The sequence below is a fragment of the Helianthus annuus genome, chromosome 9, assembly GCF_002127325.2.
Source record: "Helianthus annuus cultivar XRQ/B chromosome 9, HanXRQr2.0-SUNRISE, whole genome shotgun sequence".
Lineage (NCBI taxonomy): Eukaryota > Viridiplantae > Streptophyta > Magnoliopsida > Asterales > Asteraceae > Helianthus > Helianthus annuus.
The window spans coordinates 140,982,646-141,010,110 of NC_035441.2; the positions used below are offsets into that span (position 1 = coordinate 140,982,646).

The window sequence follows — 27,465 nt, forward strand, 5'->3', positions numbered from 1 at the left end:
TCTATGTTCCAGTTGTTTACCCCAAGTTTCCCTTCCAAATGTTTACCAGTTGTCCCAAACCACCGGGACGCATGCTTGAGAAAATGCAATGAACTCACCTGGGGTTGCTCGGTATGATACACACAGTTCAATTAAGTTATAGAGCGATTAACCACGTCCTACCAAAGTTATTATACTGGTCAGATTCGTATACAAGTAGTGCACGTATGTTCCACACATATTGTAACAGGTTGTACAAGTATTCAACATTGTATTCCACGTAAACAATCACGTAAACAAGCAAAGTCCAAGTGTTCAGCCTAATCAGTTGGGCTCGTAATAGTGTGCAGGCCCAACAGTGTGTACGTATGTATGGTCTCGAGTCGAGACCAGAGATCTCGAGTCGAGACTAGACGGTCTCGGGTTGTACTGGTTTCACAGTCTCGAGTCGCAACGGAGGAAGGTCTCGAGTCGCAACAAGGGTCGTTTCGGTTCGTCATGGTCCGGTTACGAGTCGCAACTGGACTCGCAACCACGGTTTCGAGTTGTGCTGCTGTGTGTCGGTGTGAGGTCTCGAGTCGCAACGGGACTCGCAACCGTGTGTGGTTTCGAGTCGCAACGGGTGATTCCGACTCGCAATCGGTGTCGCAACGGTGCATGTAACAACTTTCCATGATTACACAGCAACAATCACTCCGTAAATTCAGTAAACATCTATGGCAGTTTCACAATTCAGATCAATCACAGAATTCAATTCAGAAATTATCCTTATTCATATACGTTCATATCATCATCACCAAGATCATTTAACCAGCAAATATATCAAGCATACTAATCGGATCATTTAACTTTCATGCAACCGGATTCTCGACCAAACATGTGAACAATATTCAATCAATTAACATCATGCAACAGTCGATTAACCATACATTCAGTTCACGAAATCATCATAGTAACAACTAGTCATTATTATCAAACATCATATGAAACACATCGATCATGATCATTATTATCATGCAATCAAAGAACAGTAACCAATAGACACTAACCGTGATGTTTGAATGGGTTGAATGGACCGATGTGTGAAGCTTCGAGTGGGGAAGGGCTGCCGTCGGGTTCCAAGCAAAAACGAGAGAGAGAGAGAGAAGGTCTAGGGTTTCTTGTGTGAGAATGATCTTGCCAAAATGTGCAAAAGTTACTAACACCCTAGTTGTTAAACAATTAAAGAGGGATGGGCCGAACTCCCACTTGGGTTGCCCCTTGGTTCCGATTACAAGGTTTACGGCCCAAATGGCCTTGTGTGATTGATCCATGTCGTGCGGGTTTAGTTCAAGCAACATACGTATAAGCATATAATTCGTAACATACAATAGTCACACATATCACGTAACATGCATTCATTCAATTAAAGTAGCTCACGTAAGCACATAGCGTTACAGAAAGTAGGTTCAAATCACGAGTTGTCACAGTATCCCCAACTAAAAAGAAATTTCGTCCCGAAATTTGGTACGCACTCACTGAGAAAACTAGATAAGTTAAAGCAGCTAGATAAGTTAAAGCTAGATAGGTTATATCGTTTGCTGGTTTTCCTGGGGTGTCACATCCTCCCCAACTTGAATGGGAATTTCGTCCCGAAATTCGCTAGTTGCATCAACACTAGGTTCGCTAGGTTTTGACTGGTCTTCGGGGAACAAATGTGGATACTTAAGTTTCATCTGGTCCTCGCGTTCCCACGTGAACTCTGGACCACGTCTTGAGTTCCAACGAACTCTCACAATTGGTATACGGCTGTGCTTACGAACTTTAACTTCCCGATCCATAATTTCAATTGGTTCTTCGACAAACTGCAATTTGTCATCTATCTTTAGCTCTTGGAATGGTACTACTAGTGTCTCATCAACCAAACACTTCTTTAGCTGCGATACGTGAAATACGTCATGGACATTACCCAACTCAGCCGGTAATTCCAACCTGTAAGCCACCTTTCCAATTCGTTCTAGAATTTTGAACGGTCCCACACAACGAGGGTTTAGCTTGCCGCGTTTCCCAAAACGTACCACACCCTTCCAGGGTGAAACCTTTAACATAACACGGTCATTAACTTCGAATTCCAGCGGTTTACTACGCTTGTCAGCGTAGCTTTTCTGACGATCGCGAGCTGCGGCCATACGGTTTCTGATCTGCACAATGCTTTCTGATGCTTCAAGAACAAACTCAGGGCCTGTGATCTGACTATCAACCACCTCATGCCAACAGAGGGGTGAACGACATTTCCGTCCGTACAGTGCTTCGAACGGAGCTGCCTTAATACTTGAATGGTAGCTGTTGTTGTAGGAGAATTCTATCAACGGTAGGTGCTTCTCCCATCCTTTTCCAAAGTCGAGTACGCATGCCCGAAGCATATCTTCGAGTGTTTGGATGGTGCGCTCGCTTTGACCATCCGTCTGTGGGTGATAAGCGGTGCTCATGTCGAGTTGGGAACCAAACGATTTATGCATTGACTGCCATAACTCTGAAGTGAAACGCGGATCACGGTCCGAAATGATAGAAGTTGGCACTCCATGCCTAGAAACCACTTCCTTAAGATACACTGCTGCCAGCTGAGAAAACTTGTCTGTCTCCTTGATTGCTAGGAAGTGTGCTGATTTCGTGAGGCGATCAACAATCACCCAAATAGTGTCGTTCCCAGCCTGAGTTCTTGGTAGTCTTGTCACGAAATCCATAGCGATCTGCTCCCACTTCCATGTGGGTATCTCTGGTTGCTGCAGTAGACCTGAGGGCTTTTGGTGTTCTGCTTTGACTTTAGCACAAGTCAAACATTTGCTGACGTAGGTGGCTATATGAGCCTTCATGCTGGGCCACCAGTAGGTAGTTTTCAGGTCGTGGTACATCTTATCTGATCCAGGATGTACAGAGTAGCGTGATTTGTGTGCCTCTTCCATTACAAGTTCCCGTAAGTTGCCAAAGAGTGGAACCCAAATGCGTCCAGTTACGTAGTAGGCGCCGTCTCCCTTTTGTTCTAGTCGTTGTCTCGAGCCACGTAAGGCTTCAGCTCGAACATTCTCTGGTTTCAATGCTTCTAACTGAGCATCCCGTATCTGGGAAGGGAGATTGGACTGAATCGTGAGTTGCAATGCTCGCACGCGCCTAGGTACATTATCCTTTCTGCTGAGGGCGTCAGCTACAATGTTCGCCTTGCCCGGATGATACTTGATGGCGCATTCATAATCGTTCAATAACTCCACCCATCGCCGTTGTCGCATATTCAACTCTTTCTGGTCGAAGATGTGCTGGAGACTTCTATGGTCGGTGTAGATGGTGCATTTGGTACCATACAGATAGTGCCTCCAAATCTTCAACGCAAACACCACCGCTCCTAACTCCAAGTCGTGTGTCGTGTAATTCTTCTCGTGCACCTTCAGCTGACGAGAAGCATAAGCTATCACCTTCTCGCGTTGCATCAACACGCAACCGAGACCCTGAATTGAAGCATCACAATAAACCACAAAATCTTCGGTACCCTCTGGTAATGACAAGATCGGTGCACTGCAAAGTTTCTGCTTTAACAACTGGAAGGCCTCTTCCTGCTTCGTTCCCCAAGAGTACGCCGTGTTCTTCTGTGTTAGTGAAGTGTGAGAGGTTGTGCGATTTTCGAGAAGTCTTTAATGAACCTTCGATAATACCCTGCGAGACCAAGAAATTGTCGCACCTCAGACGGAGTCTTTGGTGCCACCCAATTCTTTACCGCATCCACCTTCGCAGGATCCACATGTATCCCTCTCTCGTTAACAACATGCCCAAGGAAGTGCACTTCTCGAATCCAAAAGTCACACTTAGAAAATTTCGCATACAATTGTTCCCTTCTCAAAAGTTCCAAAATGAGACGTAGGTGGCGCTCGTGATCTTCCTTGTTCTTCGAGTAGACTAAGATGTCGTCAATGAACACTATAACAAACTCGTCGAGATATGGCTTGCATACGCGGTTCATAAGATCCATGAAAACTGCTGGTGCATTGGTCAATCCAAACGGCATGACCAAAAACTCATAGTGTCCGTAGCGCGTTCGAAAGGCTGTCTTGGGAACATCCTCTTCCCTAACCCTTACCTGGTGATAACCCGACCTTAAGTCGATCTTTGAATAGAAGCTTGACCCTTGCAACTGGTCGAACAAGTCGTCGATGCGTGGTAACGGATAGCGGTTCTTAATGGTCACCTTGTTGAGTTCTCGGTAGTCGATACACATACGGAATGACCCGTCCTTCTTCTTTACGAACAAAACTGGGGCTCCCCAAGGCGAAGAACTGGGTCGAATAAAACCCCTGTCCAACAACTCCTGCAGTTGATTAGACAGTTCCTGTAACTCTCCTGGTGCTAACCGGTAAGGAGCTCGAGCAATTGGAGCCGCTCTCGGTGCAAGATCAATCTGAAATTCTACTTGACGGTGAGGAGGTAACCCTGGTAGCTCCTCTGGAAATACATCAGCGAATTCTCGCACCACTGGTAGATCCTCAATCTTACTCTCTTCAGACTGAGCGTTGGTAACTAACGCTAACATTGCTGGGTACCCCTTTTGTAGATACTGCTGTGCACGCATGGCCGTGATAATCCCAACCATCGTCCCACTACGATGTCCTTGCACTAACAGTGGCTCTCCATCAGGGAGAGGAATACGCACAATCTTCTCCTTACATAGAATTTCTGCTTGGTGCTTAGACAACCAATCCATGCCTACCACTATGTCAAAACTACCGAGCGTAACGGGAAGGAGGTCAATATCAAACACCTGACCCACGAGATCTAGTTTGCATCCAAAAAGGACATTCGAGGCTTCTATCATCTTACCATCTGCTAGTTCTACTACTTGTTTAACCTCTAAGGGTGTTGGGGTTATCCCTAATCGTTGACTAAACTCTAGGGACACGTAACTCCAATCGGCACCCGAATCAAATAATACAGAAGCAATACGATCATTAACAGGAAACGTACCAGTTACAACGTTGCCGTCATTCCTGGCATCCCCTGCTCCAAGCTGAAACACTCTGCCCCGAGCACCATTACCCCCGTTGTTGCCGTTGTTGTTGTTGTTTCCAGCATTGTTGCTATTCGGGCGGTTGTTGTTGTCATTGGCGTTCTGGTTTAACTGAGGGCAATCCCGCTTAAAGTGGCCCTCATCCCCACACTGAAAGCACCCCTTCCTGAAACCCTGGTTCTGCTGGGGTGGTTGTCCCTGTTGTCTCTGATTCTGCTGGTTCTGCTGCTGCTGGTGTTTGGGCTGTGAAGCCCTACAATCCTTGGCCTCATGGCCCACTTTACCACACCTGCGACATGTGCGACTACATGGCCCGAAATGATGGTAGCCACACTTATTACACTGTGGTTTCTTCCCTGCATACGAGCCCTGACTTTGACCACTTCCCTGGCCTTGATTGACAGAAGACGACTGGCTGATGTTGCGGTTGCTGTTGTCTGGCCTTTTCTGAGTCTGACCAGCACTAGATGCTTTGTCGTAGTCGCTCCACTTTCGTTTGTTATCATTGGCAGATGTAGTAGCAGTGGGTGTCGCAGCAGCAGTGGCTGAAATGCGCGGAGGTAACGAATCGCTTTCCACCTCTTGGTCCACAATCTTATGAGTCAGACGAACGATCTGTGTCAAATCATTGAGATGGGCTGCAGTGACCAAGCTCTTCACACGCGGAGGCAATCCTTTGATGAATAACTCAATCCTCCGGGACATAGGCCGAGACAAGTTCGGGCACATGTCGGCTAGTTCATACGATCGCTTCACATACGCTTCGACTTCAGATCCAACCATCTTCAAGTCGTAGTATTCGTTTTCCAACTTCTGGACCTCGTCCCGAGGACAGTACTCCTCCCTGATCAGTTCTTTAAAATCTTCCCAAGTTGTGGCATTCGCTGCCTCAATGCCCAACAACTGCACTTGGGCGTTCCACCATGTTAGGGCACCATCAGCCAAGGTACCCGCAGCATATTTCACCCTGTCCCCAGCGGGACAGTTACAGATAGCAAACACAGACTCTGCTTTCTCGAACCATCTCAGAAGTCCCACAGCCCCTTCGGTTCCGGTGAAGGTCTGTGGCTTACAGTCCATAAACATTTTGAATGTACACGCAGGCTGGTTGGGTTGAGGTTGCGCTTGTTGACCTAAATAACGGGAGGAAACATATTATAGGAATGAAAAGACGTGTACGTGGTATGAGAGTAGAGAGTACTTGGTACATTCCGTACCAGCTTGATAGGCTGCTAAAGCCTCAGCCATGCGGGTATTGATTAGGTTATTCAACTCAGCCTGAGTCATGTTGATGTTGCCACGTCCGTGTCCTCGTCCACTCATGTTTCTATAGCGGGGAATAAACCGATTTAGAAATCGAAACAAAACAGGAGTCAAGTATCATACTGGTATTCACGTACTACCAAGTTCACACATAGTAAGGCAGAACCCTTCTCACGCTCGATAAGCCTCACTGGGACTTGCATGCACCCCGCGTTATTATTAAGTGTGCACCCATAATAATAAGGCAATTTGCATGCTTATCTCAGTGCCTCTTAACTTACGCTCGAAGTTTCCCCCGTTCAAACAACACAATAGATGATATCACAGTTCTATGGTTCTCATGAGTCGAAGAGTAGTGTCACACTATCAAGTCACTATGGTGTTAAACGTTTCAGCTCATATACGTTGTGGGTGTGTGACTGCTAAGCTAGTAATGTATAAAGTGAGAGAGAAACGAACCTTGCAATCTGGTGCTGAGTGTCATGATCGATTTTCGAAGACGTTCGGTTATAGTCTGGTTTTACAAAACGTTTTAAAACCTAGTTCACTATAACCAGTGGCTCTGATACCAAACTGTAACACCCCCAAAATCCCACTTGCGGAAATCCCGCGAGACGTGTTACGCATCAGAGTTCGAGCCACCAATCACATTGAACCAATAGTAAATACTTAAATAAAATATAATATCAAATCCCAAAGTATTGTGTAGCGGAAGCATTTAATAAATCGTTTAGCAATTGTTTCATAATACTTAAAACCAAAGTTTCCAATGTAAATAAATCCAAGAACCACGATCCATGACCACTCCAGCACTCCCAGATAGCAAGTCCATGTTCCAAGTGTTAACGACCTACAAGCATGCAGACAAGGGTGTCAGACTACGCTGGTGAGTTCAAGGTGTTGCTTACGTGTGAAGTTACCAGATATTAGTTAAATCAACTCGTTGTTTGTTTCAGATATCGTTGTTAATTCGTTTGTTGTACCGTATGCAGCGTCAATGATGGGAATGCCTAACCCCAATGCCTTACAGGCATTGGTCAAAGTCAAGGTATCAAACAACCTTGACAAGCTGTAGGAGGTCTTATATCCGCGTTACAAGTTGTCCCAGTAATTAGTTCACGCCCGTCCTTACGGCCCGGTGTGAGGGTGCCAAACCTAATAGCGCTATCAACTAATTACCCCATTGCCTTACAGGCAATCCGGTAGATGATTGTTTCTATGTTCCAGTTGTTTACCCCAAGTTTCCCTTCCAAATGTTTACCAGTTGTCCCAAACCACCGGGACGCATGCTTGAGAAAATGCAATGAACTCACCTGGGGTTGCTCGGTATGATACACACAGTTCAATTAAGTTATAGAGCGATTAACCACGTCCTACCAAAGTTATTATACTGGTCAGATTCGTATACAAGTAGTGCACGTATGTTCCACACATATTGTAACAGGTTGTACAAGTATTCAACATTGTATTCCACGTAAACAATCACGTAAACAAGCAAAGTCCAAGTGTTCAGCCCAATCAGTTGGGCTCGTAATAGTGTGCAGGCCCAACAGTGTGTACGTATGTATGGTCTCGAGTCGAGACCAGAGATCTCGAGTCGAGACTAGACGGTCTCGGGTTGTACTGGTTTCACAGTCTCGAGTCGCAACGGAGGAAGGTCTCGAGTCGCAACAAGGGTCGTTTCGGTTCGTCATGGTCCGGTTACGAGTCGCAACTGGACTCGCAACCACGGTTTCGAGTTGTGCTGCTGTGTGTCGGTGTGAGGTCTCGAGTCGCAACGGGACTCGCAACCGTGTGTGGTTTCGAGTCGCAACGGGTGATTCCGACTCGCAATCGGTGTCGCAACGGTGCATGTAACAACTTTCCATGATTACACAGCAACAATCATTCCGTAAATTCAGTAAACATCTATGGCAGTTTCACAATTCAGATCAATCACAGAATTCAATTCAGAAATTATCCTTATTCATATACGTTCATATCATCATCACCAAGATCATTTAACCAGCAAATATATCAAGCATACTAATCGGATCATTTAACTTTCATGCAACCGGATTCTAGACCAAACATGTGAACAATATTCAATCAATTAACATCATGCAACAGTCGATTAACCATACATTCGGTTCACGAAATCATCATAGTAACAACTAGTCATTATTATCAAACATCATATGAAACACATCGATCATGATCATTATTATCATGCAATCAAAGAACAGTAACCAATAGACACTAACCGTGATGTTTGAATGGGTTGAATGGACCGATGTGTGAAGCTTCGAGTGGGGAAGGGCTGCCGTCGGGTTCCAAGCAAAAACGAGAGAGAGAGAGAGAAGGTCTAGGGTTTCTTGTGTGAGAATGATCTTGCCAAAATGTGCAAAAGTTACTAACACCCTAGTTGTTAAACAATTAAAGAGGGATGGGCCGAACCCCCACTTGGGTTGCCCCTTGGTTCCGATTACAAGGTTTACGGCCCAAATGGCCTTGTGTGATTGATCCATGTCGTGCGGGTTTAGTTCAAGCAACATACGTATAAGCATATAATTCGTAACATACAATAGTCACACATATCACGTAACATGCATTCATTCAATTAAAGTAGCTCACGTAAGCACATAGCGTTACAGAAAGTAGGTTCAAATCACGAGTTGTCACAGTATCCCCAACTAAAAAGAAATTTCGTCCCGAAATTTGGTACGCACTCACTGAGAAAACTAGATAAGTTAAAGCAGCTAGATAAGTTAAAGCTAGATAGGTTATATCGTTTGCTGGTTTTCCTGGGGTGTCACATCATTTGCGTGCGTTCGTTTGTGTTCGAGACCAGTGTTCACGAACTGTTCATGAACAACTGAATTTCCTTAACGAACGAACACGAACATGGCCTTGTTCGTGTTCGTTCGGTTCGTTTACAGCCCTAATTACACGTGTTGAGTAAATATAATTTTATATATTAAATAATAAAAAAATATATCTTGAAGAACCTCGTTTATTGTGCGGGTTGAATAAATGTAATTTTATATACCACACAATAAAAAAAGTTATATTTTAAAAAACCGTGTGTATAAACGGGTGGAAAAAAATATAATTTTATATACTAAATAATAAAAAAAAAAAAATTAAAAAACTCCATGTATTGTACTGGTTGAATAAATCTAATTTTATATAACAAATAATAAAAAAATGATATATCTTTAAAACCCTGTGTATTACACGGGTTTATCTATTGTTAAAAAAATCTTTAAAATTATATTTTTAAGAACCTCGTTTATTGTACAGGTTGAATAAATGTAAATTTATATACCAAACAATAAAAAAACTATATTTAAAAAAACCTTGTGTATTCACGGGTTGAAGAAATGTAATTATATACTAAATAATAAAAAAAGTTATATTTTAAAAAAACCTCTGAGTATTGTATGGGTTTAATAAATCTAATTTTATATAGTAAATAATAAAAAAATGTTATATCTTTAAAAACCCTTTGTATTACACAGGTTTATCTATTATTAAAAAAATCTTTCTAAATCAAAATGGATTTTTTTATTATTGTTTAAATTAGGTTAATACTATTTTAAATTTTCAGTTTGATTAATAAGTTGTTTAATATAATTTCTCATAGTTAACAATAATAACATTAACAATAAATAATATGCATGTATATCAGTTAAACAATGCTTTTTAGTTTAAATAAGACTTTACGATTTGAAATTAAATTTATCGCAATAATTTAGGGTTGATAAGATTTATATTAATTTAATTGATAGTTAATAATTTAAATTAAATAATAATTATAATTATCTAAAATTAAGGATGGTTTAGAATAATGATAAGTGTCCCAAAGTTGGTTTCTTTTATTATATAGTATAGATATATATATGCTTAATACATAGTTAAAATCATACAAAAAGTTAATCTAATATATCTTTTTCCTTTTAAATCATTCATTTTTTAATTGTTGATACCGTTTTGATTTTGAGAATCCTTTTGTGTTTTCCTATTTCTAAGCACACGATGCTCTTGAAACCAATATCATAATAAAGAGGATATTAACGTTTTTCACAATTTCAAATAAAAATCTCACTACTACAAATTTGCTTCCCTACAAATGTAACATATTTTGATTATGACAACACCTTACCTATCAATTGCAACAATTCCATTTACGCACTACAATGTTTTACCTATGAAATACGACACTTCTAGTTATAAGGTTGTTGTTTTCAGACATTTTAGCCCACTTTTTGCACCATATTCGAGTAATCAGGTTTGAGCCATAGCGGATGGCAAACCATAGTGCGTTCCGAAAGTGGATTATACATTGACAACTCCCTCAGTGTGTTACATCTAAGTTATAAAAAAATTATCAGAATTTTGGTACTAATACAAACTCAAAAAAGTTTACCAAATATGAAGTAACTAGAATTACGACCCGCCGCAATGCGGCAGGGATTCTTTAGTTATAACTAAGTCGATTTAGGACGCACACGTTATGTTGAACCTTTCAAACGGGAAAAAATAGACGATGTAAAAACGTTCACCCACACACGTACGTTGCGTCGTGTTAACTCGCAAAATTTAGAACGAAACGTAAAAACGTTAAACCAAAGACGCACATTTCGATATGTTTAGTCACAAAATTTAGAACGAAGCATAAAGCGAAAAATTTGCGGAAAATGAAAATTATAAAGGGCCAAAGTTGAAAGTAAAAAAAGTTGTGAGCATAGATTGCAAAAGATAAAAAGTTTTATGTTAAAAGTAAAAAAAAACAAATAGTTTTGCGTTAAAGGTAATTTATGAAATACATTTGAGTGAAAAGTAAAAAAAAAAAATCAATGTTTTTTAAAAACCCTCAAAGCCAAGGTTACAACAACCATATGCATAACCATTTTTTCTTTGAAAAACTCCCAAAGCCAAGATTACAACACATAAGTAAAAAAATCAAAGTGGTTAAATCGCAAAAGATGGAAACTTTTGAATTAGAAGTGAAAAATCAAATTAATCAAAGGGGTTAAATTGTATAAGATGAAAACTTTTGAATTAGAAGTAAAAAATCAAATTAATGAAAGGGGTTAAATTAACAAAGATTAAAACTATAAACTTAAATTGTCAAAGATTAAAACTTTAAGGTTAAAAATGAAACAAATATTAAACTTTAAACTTAAATTGTCAAAGTTTAAAACTTTAAGGTCAAAAAGGAAAATTTCAATTTTTTTTGAAAAGCTCCCAAAGCCAATTGTACAACTCTCATATGCATAAATTAGTTGCTTTTCAATAATAAGGTTATAATAAGTGTCTACATAGTTAACTAATTTAATATATCTTTTTTAATATCTAACTTATAATAAAAGACTCCAAATAATGCCACATGTCTCTCCTTCAACTTCATAAATTTTATTTATATTTGTTTAATAAATTTCTTTTAATATTAATATTAATTAATAACCAACTAGGATTCCGACACGCCGCAATGCGGCGGGGATTCTTTAGTTATAACTAAGTCGATCTAGGACCCGTACGTTATGTTAAACCTGTCAAACGGGGGAAAAATACACGATGTAAAAACGTTCACCCACACACGCACGTTGCGTCGTGTTAACTCGCAAAATTTAGAACGAAACGTAAAAACGTTAAACCAAAGACGCACGTTACGATGTGTTAATTCACAAAATTCAGAACCAAGCATAAAGCGAAAATTTTGCGGAAAATGAAAACTACTATAAAGGACTAAAGTTGAAAGTAAAAAAGTTATGAGGATAGATTGCAAAAGATAAAAAAGTTTTCGGTTGAAAGTAAAAAAAAACAAATAGTTTTGGGTTAAAAATAATTTACGAACTACCTTTGGGTGGAATGTAAAAAAAAAATCAATTTTTTTTTGGAAAACCCCTAAAGCCAAGGTTACAACAACCTTATGCATAACTATTTTTTCTTTGAAAACCCCCAAAGCACACCCCGCGTTGCGGCAGGGTGTAAAACGGTGTCAAATAGTACTAATGCCACACAACCGTCATCGACCACCAACACTGACTCGACCCAGGATATGCGTGCTGCGACGAACCTGTCAACATGAAAAAATAGAGGTAAAAACGTTCAACCGCACATGCACATTGCGCCGTGTTAACTTGCAAAATTTGAAACAAAACATAAAAAAGTTGAACCACAGTCTTACGTTGCGTCGTATTAACTCGAAAAATTTAGAACTATACGTAAAACGAAAATTTGCGAAAGATGAAAACTAAAAGCGACAAAAGTTGTGTAATTATAAATTGCAAATAATGAAAGTTTTGTGTTAAAGTTAAAAAAACAAATTGTGTAGGGTTAAATGTGCAAAAGACAAAAATCTTTGGACTAAAAGTAAAAAATCAAGTTTTTTTTTTTTTGAAAAACTCATAAAACACAATGTACAAGTTCTATTGCATGTTTTTGTTGCTTCTTTATAGTAGTTTTAATATATAGATATCACTTATTTTTATCCTTATCTTTATCTAAAATTAATAAATAACTTCAATTTTACAATTTAGACCCTTTATTTTTTTACTTTAACACAAAGTCTTTCATCTTTTGCAATTTAATCCAACTCATTTTTATTTTCAATTTTGGTCCACCATACTTTTCATATTTCCCAAGTTTTTCGTTTCGTTCTAAATTTTGTGAGTTAACGCACCGCAACGTGCGTGTGTGGTTCAACATTTTTTCGTATTTTTTTTTCCCGTTTGACTAGCCCGTCGCGTCACATCTATTTTTCTACGTTTGACAAGTTCATCCAACACGCGGGTCCTGGATGGACTTAGTTGTTTTTTTCTATGTTTTACATTTCGGTTTAATTTATTAGCAACGAGCGTGCGTGATTCAAAGATTTTACGTCTGTTTTTCGTTCGGCGTTATTTTTTTCCCGTTTTTATTTATTTTGTTTTTACGAGCTTTTCCGGTGTTGGTGGTCGCTGACAATGGTATAGTATTGCTACTACGTAACACAGTTTTATGACAATTGCTGCAACGCAGGGGCTTAATACTAGTACTATATAATAAAAGAAACCACTTTGAGGACACTTGTCATCATATTAGGCCATGTCTTATGGATAATTATAATTTTAATTTAATCTCTTCTAATTAATTATAGATAATCCTCCTACTAAATATTATTTAGTTTAATTATTACTTTTATATTTATCTATTTACTTCAAATTCAAACTTAGTTAACTAATTTGATATTAGAGTAAATTGTGATTTTGGCCCCCTGTGGTTATATCATTTTTACCCTTTTAGACCAAAAAGGAATCTTTTAACATCTGAGCCCTCAACGTCTTTTTTCTAACCCTTTTGGCCCCTAAATGTAAATGGATGGGGTTAGTATTAGAGGCCAAAAGGGTTAGAAAAAAAGACGTTGGGGGCTCAAATGTTAAAAGATTCGTTTTTTGGCTAAAATGTTAAAAGTGATATCACCACAGGGGCCAAAATCATAATTTACTCTTGATATTAACTATATATTTGAACGTTTTGTTTAGTTTGGTATCAAATAGATTTTACGAAACTTAAAAAAATTAACTAATATTACTTATCATTTCTACATTCACAAGTTTTAAATAAATAGTTTACTTTATTGAGACTTCGTTACATTTACAAGTTATAAATAAAGGGTAAAATTTATTGAGACTTTGTTAACAAATTTTACTACAATATAATAATCTATTTATATCAATATAAATATATATTTATACTATACTATATAATAAAACATTAATGTGTGACACCTGTCATTCATTGTAATCATTTATTTTATGATTTTCTCACCTCACTTCCAAACTTATCTATATTAATTAAATAAATAAATGAATAACGAACTAATATTAAATTTCATCATACTTTAAATTTTTTAATAGCATTCTTCTATTTTAAATTTTGAATACCATCCTCCTTTATTATTTAGCATAGGAAATTACATTTATTCAACCCGTGTAATACACATATTTTTAAAGATGTAACTTTTTTATTATTTGGTATATAAAATTACATTTATTCAACCCGTGTAATAAATGAGGTTTCTTAAAGATGTATTATTTTATTATTTGGTAAACAATATTACATTTATTCAACTCGTGTAATACAAGTGGTTTTAAAGATATAACCTTTTTATTTGGTATATAAAATTATATTTATTCAACCCGCAATATGGTTCTTATAGATATAAGCTTTTATTATTTAATATATAAAATTATATTTATTCAACCCGTGCAATAAAAGAGGTTCTTAAAGATATATTGTTTTATTATTTAGTACATAAAATTCATTTATTCGACCCGTGTAATACACGGGGTCATAACCTAGTTAATTAATATAGAGTAAATGAGTAGATTGGTGATAATCATCTATATATATTCTAAAGTTTAGTTATATGTTCTATTTTAAAACCAAAATTTATGGTTGTTTTAAATGAGGTCATTTACATATATCCCCCTCCTAAGATCATTTATTACTTTTATACCCAACCCATAAAATCAATTACATATTTCCCCCTTTTAAACCATACATATTACATATTTACCCATTTTATTAAAATCACTCCTATTGAATTACTATTTTACCCTTAATGAACTTATTAAATGATTATTACATTTTTCCCCTTTCTAATACCATTACTTACATATTTTATGATTTAATGTGTAATATAATTGTTTACAAATAAGATATTAACCTAATGATATGAATTCATTTTTTTATAAGCCCTGCCTATTTTTTTATAAGCTTCTGCCTCTGTTATGTGAAAATTGAAAGTTTTGCTTATATATAATACGTCATAGCTCTTAAGCATTATTTTTTTTAAAGAAAACAGTCATGCGACCATGGTTTAAAAATTTACTTTTGCTGTAAAACAGTTTTTTCAATATTATTTTGAATGTTTAAAACATGACAATTAGATGTCTGAAATAGCATTACACAAAAAAAATGGAAATTTAGCTCCTGCTTCAAAACAATTAAAATGTTGATGATCGAACTAAGATTTAGGCTAAAGAAAAATTGATTACGACTTGAAAAAAACAAACGTATATTGTATAACAATATGTTTTTTTATATAAGATATTTTAGATAATCAATATTTTAACGTAAATTGTTAGTGTAGTTAACTAAAATTTAAATGTATAATGGGTCGGTTGTAAAAAATATGTAAACTTAAACTTAACCAGTAACTAGATATGTAAAAAGGTCACTTGTTTTATAAAATGGGTATGACCGGTTTTTTTTTCCAAATAAATATTTTAAAGATTTTATCACAATATATAGAGTATTGACTAGATTGATTTTGAAGTTAAGAGATAAGAAATTAAGAAAAAGGGTAAAAGGGTAATTTCATAAAGAAAGGGGGAAATATGTAATTGATTTTAAAGATTGGACAAATATGTAATAAGGGCTTTTAATAAGGGGATATATGTAAAAATTCCTTTTAAATGCACCAGCCTATAAGAATCCTATTAATTTCATTTAATTTACTTAATAATCACAAGTTACATTACTTTAATCATTTGGGTCAAAAACAATTCCAGTTTAATAATCACAAGTTACATTACTTTAATCATTTGTGTCAAAAATAATTCCACAAAAATAATTCCACAAACCCTAGATCATCTGATAATAACAATAAGAAGAAAGCTCCGGCCGCACACAAATCTCCGGTATTCGACTGCGATTGCTTCGATTATTACACGAACTACTGGTTCCGGTGGGACACGTCTGTTAACCGAGAGCTAATTCATCAAGTAATTGAAGCTATTGAAGAAAACTTTACCAGTAGTGAACAGGTTAACTGTCGCGGCCGTAAACCTAACCAGAAGAAAGAGAAGGCGAGTCATCGGAGGTTCGCCGGAAAAGCTTTAAATCCTCCGCCAGAGATTTCGGTTTCGCCTCCGTACGACATCTCATTAGTTTCGCCTCCGTACGACATCTCATTAGTTGCATCGTTTTGGTTTTGATTTTTCCCAGGAATTGTTTTGTTTCGATCTAAGTTTTTTGAGTTCGTTTCGGTAAGATCTTTTACGTTTTTTGTTCCGTTTTCAGTTTTTTTTTAGTTTTGTGTAAATTTAGTTTCCTTTCCGGTTAGATTCGCTTTATTTGTTTTTTGTTCAGGTTCGGTTTTCATTTCAGCAACATTATTTGTCTCAGCTTATTTGTTTCGGTAAAATTATTCAGTTTGTATAGGTTCATTTTGGTCTGGTTTGTTTTTTGGTTCGTTTAGGTTTGGTTTCAGTTTCCTTGGTTTTCGCTTTTAGTTGGGTTCCATTTTTTATTTAGTCCCCGGTTCGCTTTCTATTGGCTCAAAACTATTTATGCGGATCAAGTTAAAAACATATATTCACATACACACACGCGCGTGGTTAAGGTACGTTGCATAATCTATACATCTTGCTTTAAACAGAAGTAGGTGCAACCCGTAAACGAATTGGAGGTTCAATGTTATGTTCGTTTATTTTCGTTCATTTATGTTCGATGATTGACTTTCTTTTATGTCTGTCCTCTCTCTTATTTGCGTTCGTTTGTAACCATTCTTTATTTTCATTTGAATGTTCGTTTAAATTTATACATTACTAATATTCATTTGAAATAGTTTTCATATTATCAAACCATTTGTTTTACTTTTAAAAATTTGGATGTAATGATACTGGTAGAATATTGACTTCCACCATGCTGGTAAAATTAACACAGTTTTACAACCCACCAACCCGATTACTACTCGCCTGCCTATTTAAATAAATGGGTTAAATAAGTAATGAACCGCATTCAGGTTACATGAATTTAAGCGTGACGGAGTTAGACTTGCATGGAGTTTTCCTACATATTTTGATAGGTCTGTTTGAATTTGCATATAAAAAATAATTATCTGAATATGATTTATTTCAACTTCAACTTTCAGTAAACAATATCTAAGTTTAGCTATATCTTATATTTAAAATCAAATTTATGGTTGCTTTAAATGCATTACAATTAACTTTAATGAAATAGTACCAGCCTTTATGACCATGTTTAATCAATGAGTCTTTTCCTTTTCTCCATATATTAATGTTTAAGTTAGGGTTTATAGACTTTTCATAACAATTCACCTTAAAGGATTGATTGGTTATTAGATAACTAATACTTAATATTACAATTAACTTTAATGAAATAGTACGAGCCTTTATGACCATGTTTAATCAATGCGGCTCTTCCTTTTCTCCATATATTAATTGAAATAGCTCTAGCACGGGATTTCTGGACTCTGAGATACACTACCAGTTTAGCAAATGGTAGTCTTGAGGTAAGTTTATTGTACCATTGACAGTTCACCATTATCTTTAGAAATTTACTTCTGATGTATATGTTGCTTCTTTAAATAACTGAGAAATAGAGGCGAAACGAGTTGGTTAACGGGTATTAAAACAACATCACATGACTAAAAGCACAATGACAATTGTCACAAATAGAGGACTACATTGTACCTATGCGTCAACTAAAAATAAATTTTAATTAAATGGACTAAACAACTACATTAAGTTTGAGACCAGGGTAAAAATCTAAAACATCATTTTTGTTTATTTTTTACTTTTATAACCAGATGTGTTGCAGGCATCTGAAAATGTTACCCTGGAGTCGGTACACAAGATTGGCAAGCTGGAGTGACATACGTGTCCAGATAACACTTTTTAAGTCCTGCATACCCTATTTATTAAGTATTGGGTTAATTGTAACAAATTTTAGTAAATAAATATATAGATTATATAACTAAACACTTGAAGAACTGTTAGGATTTGTTAATTTTGTTGGTTTATAAACTGCTTTCTGATCTATAAAAGGGAACAAAACCTGCAATTTGACTTTTAGATGTTAAAACTAAATTTATATGTATATATATATATAACATCTATTTTACACCATTTAAAACACAATGAAAAAGAAAAAATAAAAAAAATTGAAAACTGTGACGTCTTTTGAAGAGGATTGAGAAACCACACGTCCATAGATTTGAAGCTTTGTGAGACCACATGTGGTGGGGCGCAAACCTCTCTCAAAGCGTCTTAAAAACGTGGGGGAACACTGTACCCTCGGGTGTTTTGGGCCTTTTTTTGACTGGTGGTGCTACCACAAAGCGCCGAATGAGGAGTGGACTTTGGTCAAAATAACCATGGTCAAACGGCTAACTTTAAAAAAACCCGGTTTTTGTTTTAAAAAATCTATACTATATTCGCACTTTCGTACCGTGTCACGCACTATCTATATCAGTCGTCGTTCCAGGAAAAAACAATAACTATTATGCATGTCGTGCATCGCACGGGTATTCCCCCTAGTTTAAATAAAAGTTTCTCTCAAAGTTACTACATACATAGTTAACTCTTAATGTCTTAATGATTATTAAATTAAACCATATTATTAATTTTTAAAGAGATTTTGATGGAATAAATTCCATACGATAAGCACATCCATTGATTCTTATCATTCTAGGATACTTTTCATTATTGGTTTTTGTTTTCCTGGTTAAGTTAAACTATAACAGATTAATATGACAAATAATCATTTTCTGTCTAATATGAATCTAGTCTTCGTTTAAAGGTATTTCATTTTCGTAGAATTGATTTTAAAAATTTATATTATTGATACTTTTTTTATACATCATTTCATTTAGTTGCAGTATATGCAATAAAGTGATATAATTTGTCACTTTTTTTTTAACAGCAAATTTCTTTTATTTCCGTCGTTTGTGGAACTTGAACCCAAGACCTCCTCCTCTCAAAGTGTTTAAAGGTTTTGTCTTTGCTAATGGGCCACCACTCCATTGGTCGTTAATATATTTTTTCATTACGATCGTTAAAACTTAAGTTGTTGATTATGAGGCATTTAATAGTAGCAATATTCAAATAAACAGGATGTCAACGGCTTCATAATACTCTAAACACCACACTAATAAAGTGTTACATTAAACCTATCATATTGTGCTACAAACTTATTTAATGTCAATTACACATTTAAACCTTTAAACCTGATAAGTTTCTGAGTTTCACAGATTTAATGCTTTCAGACTCTATCGTTCAATTCGAATAGCATTTCCAGTTGCAGTTATTAATGTTATTTTCTATTCAACGGTTCAGACGCTTTGCTCGATTTTCTTCCTCGCCATATGCAATGTAACTATGTAAGCACTAAGCAATAATGACCACCGACAACCAACAATACAAACTTATACATAAAACATCTTCCAACTAAATTAATTGTTCACAGCCTAACGATTCAGAGCTAAACCCCACGCGCCACCACCATGCAAAGAAGCTTGCTCACCTTACACAGAACTAGAGCTATTCATTGAAGGCGAAAATGGCTGAACTTGAGTTGTTGCAGGTATCACAGGTATCCTGAAATAAAATAAAATAAAATAAAGATAAGGAGAAAGATGATACATCCTCCATTTTATATTCTAGGAGTGCGTTTTTATCCAATAAGATTCAAATTTAAAAATAGCAAAAAATACCTCTCACACATAGTTGTTAATGGCGAATAACAACAAATAGCAATAAGGTACCTATGTGCTACATAACGATAAATAGCGGGCGGCTATTTTATAAATAGCACGACACTAGAAATTTAAAAAAAAACATTATATGTATACTACATCAAAATACCATGGTATATATGTTATTTTACATGTATATTTAACAAAAACCTAAAATCCAGCTATTTTATAGCTATATTTTATTGCTATTTATATAAAAATAAATAAATAAATAAATAACCGTCGCTATTATCGCTATCTATCGCTACAACCCTAATAGCGAGCCTAGACCTATACGCTACGTAACGCACTATAGCGATCGCTACGACCGCTATTGACAACTATGCGCTCACAAAATAAATTAGAAACGCGTATCACTAGAAAGGAATCATAAAATTTTAATAGAAACATTATACTTACTGAGCATTAGCACGCTTCTTCCTTCGGGCATTTTTCTTTTGTGTCCGCCTTCGTTTCTTGTCAGAAGATTGATCCACAAGTGGTATGAACTCCAGTGCTTGTGCAGGTGATGCTTCTGGCTTTGGTTGTAGACTAACGTTGGTGGTTTCTGGAACTTCAACCGTTGTCGTTGATACTACAGGAGTGCATGAGTTGGCGACCACAGTAGATGGGACCGCAGTCGAAACCAAAGATTCAGCAGCAACTGGCTCGATTGGGTCAACTGTTACTTGTGCACTAGGTTGTTGAGTTACGGCAGGAACCTCTGGATGAATTGGCTTAGTTGATGTGTGTGGAGTTGGTGGTTGACTTACAAGAGAAACAGTCGGATTGACCAACTCGGTTGATACTTGTTGGGTAGGTGGTTGAATTACAATTGGAGCAGCTGGAGTGATGGGCTCAACCGACAGTTGTGCACCTGAAGACTGAAATGTGGCTGCAACCATGGTGTCTTGAACTAAACTTGACTCGGGTGCTGCAGATGATTTAGCCATGGTGTTGATTTCCGGAGCTTTATTCATTTCAAAATATTGCCTCAACTTGCAATAAACTATGTCCGCCATGTCAGCTCCATTTTCGGATTCTGACATTAACATAAACATAAGAAAAAAGCAAGTCAAATCATAGAAAACATGCTCTCGAGTTTTGAATAATACCTAAATATTGAAGAATGACAGAGCGTGCCACCAGTTGTTCGGCTTCTTTCTTGCTTTTGGCACCATCTCCTGGATACGTCACACCATTAAAATGCAAATACGAACGGAAAACATGAACCGACTCCTCCACTTGAGTTGTCTCATATACAGGTTTTCCCAAATTCTTCTTAGCAGCAAATTCAACAATAATAGACTTGCAAAAGATTTTCTCCTGGATAACAACAAGAATTAAATAACAAAACTTATGATATGAAAAGCAGCGCTATAGTTTGTAAACACCAAACCTGTTGTATAAAACGCAATGCGTCAGTCTTTGCCTGCTGTGTTATGGCATTGTATGCAACTCTTGAAGCATCCGCTTCCGACATCTTACGTTGGTGAAATTTGTTAGAAGATGTGTAGCTCACACCATCGACCCAAACAGTGGTCCTGAACCATGGTAGATGCTCAGATCCTTCATTTTGTGTTTGATATATGGGGGGTGGCTTCTTCAACTTTTGAACATGTTGGTTAAGAAGACACTTGTATAGAAAAGTTGGCTTTTGACCTAAAAAATAATAATAAGCAAGGTATCATGTCTCTACGTCTCTCATGAGAAGCATCATAAAATAACTACAACTAGAGTCTATGACCACCCAACGAATGTAATAAGTTTATTTGAAATTTAAGTTAAGAAACGGTAGTTTAACCACCCAACGAATGTGATATATCAAATTATGAATCATGGAACTATATGTGCTTCGTATATAATGAAAAGGCATACCACATGTTTTCTGCACTCTTTTAAACCTTTTTTTTGCACGTAGAATTTAGAAGTACTAACGGCACCCATTGCAAATATAAAGTATCGACAAGTTACTTTAACCTTGAGACCCATAAACTCCACAACTTAGATCAATTACATGGAAGCAGCGGTCACAGTAGATAACAAATATTCATTTTACAAAGCAACATCTTCCTCTAACTCTTTACCACAATGTCTCATTTATCATCTTTCAAACCGTACGATTTTAAATTAAATCCCTAATCACACCCATGGCTGAAATAAAGTAGGGAAATTGGCCTGTAATAATCCCTAGTAGACGTCATTGGCAGTCCCACTTTTGACTATTCCCCCTGCCAGTCCAACCTTTCACCTATTCTTCCTCCACTGGTCCCCCATTAAAAAAACTTAACCGAGTTAAGTTTTTTCTGAATTACAAATAGATGTTTTAGGGCTTTTGATCAGAACGACGATACAAGTCGATTGATGTAAGACTTACCTCGAAACAGTGCTCCAAACGACGAAATCGGTGCTTCAATTCGGGTGTTTAAACTTCTAATTAACAAAAATCAAGTCGTTTGGAGCAGCATTTCGAGGTAAGTTTTACATCAATCGACTCGTATCGTCGTTCTGATCAAAAGCCCTAAAACATCTGTTTGTAATTCGGAAAAAAACTTAACTCCGTTAAAAATTTTTAACGGGGGACCGGTAGACGAAAAATAGGTGAAATGTTGGACTGACATGGGGATATTCAAAAGTGCGACTGCCAATGCCCAATGACGTCACTATGGATTATTACAGACCAATTTCCCAATAAAATATAATATTTAAGCCTGGAAAAAGCCTCAAACTTCCCAATAAATTATTATTCATTCACCTTTGTAACATAATCAACACCAACTTTGCATTTAATTAGGGCTAGATTTAATCAAAAAATCAAAATGTATCACTAAATTCATAAATCAGGTAGAAAAATTAGCAAAGTAAATTATCAATTCCTAAAAACCACAACATCTGAAACAAGAACAAGAAAAATAATTATTCCAGAAATTAAAATATTATTAACTGGCATACTTGCCAACAAACCAGTAAAAATATGAAATTCTCTTCAAATGTAGCTAACATACTACTAAATCACTTTCAAATTATGTTTATGAGGAAAATGAAGAAATTAGATTGAATTATGTAGAGTTTTTAAAAAACATACAAAAAAGTAATGGTTATTTGTGGAGATAAGGAGAAAAGGATATGGATTTACCAGCAGATAAGGTCTGAGAGGAATGGTGAGCATTCTCCGGCGCCGGTTGAGACTCTGGCGTCGACATAACGCCGCCGATTTGGTGGTTATGAGGTAGCGGCTGCGCAGGAGAAAGGGCTTCCATAGGTGTGTAGTGGAGTGGAGTAAAAATAAAATGACAATAATCAAGGATAAGGGTTGGTCTTGTTTATACACCAAAGAGTTTGTTGAGATTTAATTGGTTAGATTTTTTATTTCTTATAAATAACTAGCTTATAATTCCGTGTATTACACGGGTTTAATAAATCTATACTTCTATACTATATAATAAAAGAAATCTGTTTTGAGACACTTGTCATTCTCTCATTTAATTAATTAAAATTATTAATAATACTAATAATAATAATATTTAATCTAATCTAATACAAATAATAATAATAATAATATTTAATATAATCTAATACAAATTCTTATTATTAATTCAATAACCTATTGTTAAACTAAAACTTCAATAGAATCTTAAATCCTAGCTAAACAAGTTTCGAAATTCATAATAATATTAATATGTTAGACTAAATATATTATTGATATATATAACTAAAATTATTATCAATAATATTAATAGTAGGTTTAGAATCAAATACAAAGATTCAAAAAATAAGAAGTCGTACAAAGGGTATCAAATAGACTCTGATTGACCTCATTCAATCGATATTAGAGCCGTCTTATTGAACTCTACGAGTTGATGGGTTACATCTATATTAACTCATTTATGTTAATATGGTATGTAAATGTCTCTGTCTTTGTTTTGCATTTACAGGAAATATCTATACTATATAGTTTAAATTGTTCAACCCGTGACACACACGGGAACTAACCTAGTGAATTTTATATACTAAATAATAAAATAATATATCTTTAAAAACCTCATTTATTACACGGGTTGAATAAATATCAATTTTAAATATTAAGTAATAAAAAGTTATATTTACAAGAACCATATTATACGGGTTGAATAAATGTAATTTTATATAACAAATAATAAAAAAAGTTATATCTTTAAAACCACATGTATTGCACGGGTTGAATAAATAGAATATTGTTTACCAAATAATAAAAAAAGTTACATCTTTAAAAACCTCCGTGTATTACACGGCTTGAATAAATATAATTTTATATACCGAATAAAGAAAATTATATTTTAAAAAACTAATGGATATACTCGGTACGCGACAGATATAGTGATTGCGGAGATTATTGAAAAGAAGAAACAGTGGTCAAACATGCTATTCAAGAAGCAAATAATCAGCCATTTGAGTGATAAAATATAAATTATATTTAAAAACCCGTAATAAATCTAATTTTGATATATAAAGTAATATTGAAAGTTATATACAATTTATTAAAAACTATGTAATAAAGTCGATATAATAATTTTTTTAGTAATGAAAATAAAAATAAATGATATGTTAATAAAAATTTTGGTTTTGGTGATAAATAATTTGGTTATTTAAAATATGTTAAATTAATAATAGAGTAAACTACTAAAATGGTCCCTGAGGTTTGGTCACTTTTGCCACTTCTAGGCCCCATGTGGTTTCAATTTTTTTTTTGTCATTTTCATTTAAAAAACAAAATCTAACATCTAACAATTTTGCCCTTCATTAAAAGAGAGTAAAAAAAAACTGAATGTTAACTGAAAAATCTGACCATATTGTGATTTTGGATGAAAATGGCAATAAAAATGAAACCACAGGGACCCAGATTCAAAAGGTTGAGTTTTGGACTAAAGTGGCAAAAGTGACGAAACCTCAGGGACCATTTTGGCAGTTTACTCGTTAATAATATTTAGTAAGAGAGTTATATATAATTAATTAGAAAAGATTAAACTAAATAATAATTATCCATAAAATATTAAATTAAATAATATCTAGTATGAGGGTTATCTATAATTAATTAGAAGATATTAAACTAAAACAATAATTATCCATAAGACATGACCTAATATTATGACAAGTGTCCCTAAAATGGTTTTTTTTTATTATATAGTACTAGCGGTAAGACCCGTGTGTAAACACGGGTCGTTTCTTAGAAAACCATGCATAACACATATTGACAAAACATATAGATATGTGTATAGATATTTTACCAAAACGTGTTATTTATTATAGATAAAAGACAACTATAAGTAAATATAAAAGATATTTAACAAAGTTAATAAAAGATGTCTAAAAGTTGTCTAACAAACTTAAAGTTTAGATTGGGCAAACAAAGTTTAGATTAGGCAAACACGGGTGGTCTCTTAGAAAACCATGCATAACAAATATAAACGATGATTATAGTTATATTTATATAGACTTATAAATAAAATAAATAAATAAATAAGTCAGTCAGTAAATAATTGCCCGGATGGTCTTTGTGGTTTCACGTTTTTTCACGTTTAGTCCCCACCTTTTGAAAATAGCATGTATGCTCCCTATGGTTTGTCATTTTGTTACTCGGATAGTCCCCCAACATTTACTCTGGGGACTATACGAGTAACAAAATGACAAACCATAGGGAGCATACATGCAATTTCCAAACTAACTGACATCTACTCAGGGACTATCCTAGTAACAAAATGACAAACCATAGGGAGCATACATGCTGTTTTCAAAAGATGGGGACTAAACGTGAAAAAATGTGAAACCACAGGGACCATCCGGGCAATTAACTCTATTTAAAGTTTAGAGTATAAAAACTTAAAGTTTAGATTCTGCTGAGTCTTGTTTTTCTTCCGTAAATGTCTGAAAAACCATTTTGATGATGTAATCTTCTTGAGCCTTGTCTTATTTTGTTAATTCATCCATCTTCTTTTCTTTCCTTCTTTGATAAAGGATGCTAGCATGTGGAGCAGTGGGTCTCCTGATTGACAATTTTTGTTGTTTGATTGGAACCACTGCTTCCGGATAATCAGGCTTTTAGGAGCAGTGGGATCTCTCTTCCTTAACTCTTCCAACTTTTTGTAGGTAGCAAACACCTTTTCTTCACTCCACCTTGTAACCTGGTTCCTTGACCCATAATCAGCAGTTATCAGCTCTTCTTTCATTCTTTTCAGTTTCAAGGTCCTTTCTGGTACATTTTTTCTTGTAATTGGCCCAAACCGGAGGAGTTTGCTTTACCTTGTCTTGAATAATCTTTTGAATTCTGATTGTCTCCTCTTGCAGTTCACTGATGGTCCATTCTTTGTATTAATACTTTTCTGCCCTGTAATTTCTCATGCTTTCATCATCTTTTTCTGATAATTTCTGACAAAAGACTTTTGAGAACTACTCTAAAGTTCTAACTTTACTGAGCAGGTATTGATAATTTCTTTGAATCTCTTTGTCAGACTTTCCCTCTGTATCTCTTTTAGATATATCATCTGCTTGTTGGGCCTTTATTTTGAGATATTCTTCTATATTTCTTGGCAAAGGATAACCTTGAACAGATGGGAGTTTCCTCTTTTCAGGATCATCTTCAGAGTAGAATGATTGATTTCCTCCCTGACTGCTGGAAGATCTAGAGGATATTGTTCTCCTACAGGGTCAATGGCAGTGTTTTGATTGAAGAGTTGAACTGAAGATAATGGAACAGGGTTTGGAATGGTGACAAGGGACAGTGGTTGTGTAGATGTTAGAGTTGGGGAAGTGTCATCTTCCAGTATAATGTTTGTTATCTTTCTCTTTTTGTGCTTTGGAGAAGTTGGTGGTGTATTTATGGGTTCAGTGGCAGAGATTGAAGTAGTTGGTATCTGATTAACAGCTGTTGAAACAACTGGTTTTCCAACCACTGTTGTTTTCTGCTTTTTGGCAGCTGGTTTTTGTGGTGGTGATATTGTTTTTGGTATAACAGTGGATTGAGTGTGGGTTGATGTAGTGATGGCAGTTGTTGAGATAACATCTGTTGAAACAACTGAAGTACCAACAACTGTTGATACAACATGAGTTTTAACATTTGTTGGTTTGGAGGTTTGATGAGAAGAACTTTTGGGAATTTGAGGAGTTTGTTTGGTGGTTTTGGAAGGTGTGGTTTTGCGTTGACTTACTTATCTGGTAGGCTGTCTTCTTTTAGGTTTAGAAGTACCCTGCTCTTCTTTTTCCATCAAAACTTTCTTCTCCGCCTCAAACCTTTTAGATCCTTTCATGTTTGCCTTTAATGCAGCAAATGCATTTTGAGTCTCATCAACCTTTACCATCTGGCCTTGGGATTTCTACCACAAGTTTGGACATTCGATCTGGTGGCATGTATAAACCATCTTCTTTTCCCTTCTCCCCTTTAGTTTTCTCCCACTTTTTGACATAAACAGGATTTTCAACATAGATGATTGGAGGAGGAGCAGCGCCAGTAGTTTGAAGCAGATGAGCTTTAATGGCTTTGATATCTTCTTGAGTATCTTTGTACCTAGCTTCCATGACATTTCTGACCATATGAAGTTGAACTTCATGTTGTTGATCTGCATATTGTCTTTGTTTGTGAAACAGAGGTTGAAACAGATGCCATAGCTCAGCAGCGGATGGATCAGATGTTGCGGATGGTGCAGCAGTGGGT

General features: G+C 35.8%; 1 protein-coding gene across 1 annotated transcript; it reads right to left on the bottom strand.

The window, feature by feature from the left end:
* Positions 1–19,153: 19,153 nt before the first annotated feature.
* Positions 19,154–23,081, bottom strand: LOC110878953. The gene is made up of 5 exons (XM_022127352.2): positions 22,918–23,081; positions 21,181–21,443; positions 20,897–21,107; positions 20,202–20,823; positions 19,154–19,644 (listed from the first exon to the last, which is right to left on the bottom strand). The coding sequence occupies exons 1-5, from the start codon at positions 23,039–23,041 to the stop codon at positions 19,572–19,574; spliced, it is 1,293 nt and encodes a 430-aa protein (XP_021983044.1). The 5' UTR covers positions 23,042–23,081; the 3' UTR covers positions 19,154–19,571.
* Between the last annotated feature and the right edge of the window lie 4,384 nt (positions 23,082–27,465).

Excerpts from the sequence above, each read along its gene's own strand:
- LOC110878953 (XM_022127352.2), bottom strand. The coding sequence starts at position 23,041 with ATGGAAGCCCTTTCTCCTGCGCAGCCGCTACCTCATAACCACCAAATC. Across the intron at positions 21,444-22,917 it reads CTCTCAGACCTTATCTGCTG|GTCAAAAGCCAACTTTTCTA; the intron begins GTAAATCCATAT and ends ATTATTTTTTAG. Across the intron at positions 20,824-20,896 it reads TGTCATTCTTCAATATTTAG|AATCCGAAAATGGAGCTGAC; the intron begins GTATTATTCAAA and ends TGTTAATGTCAG.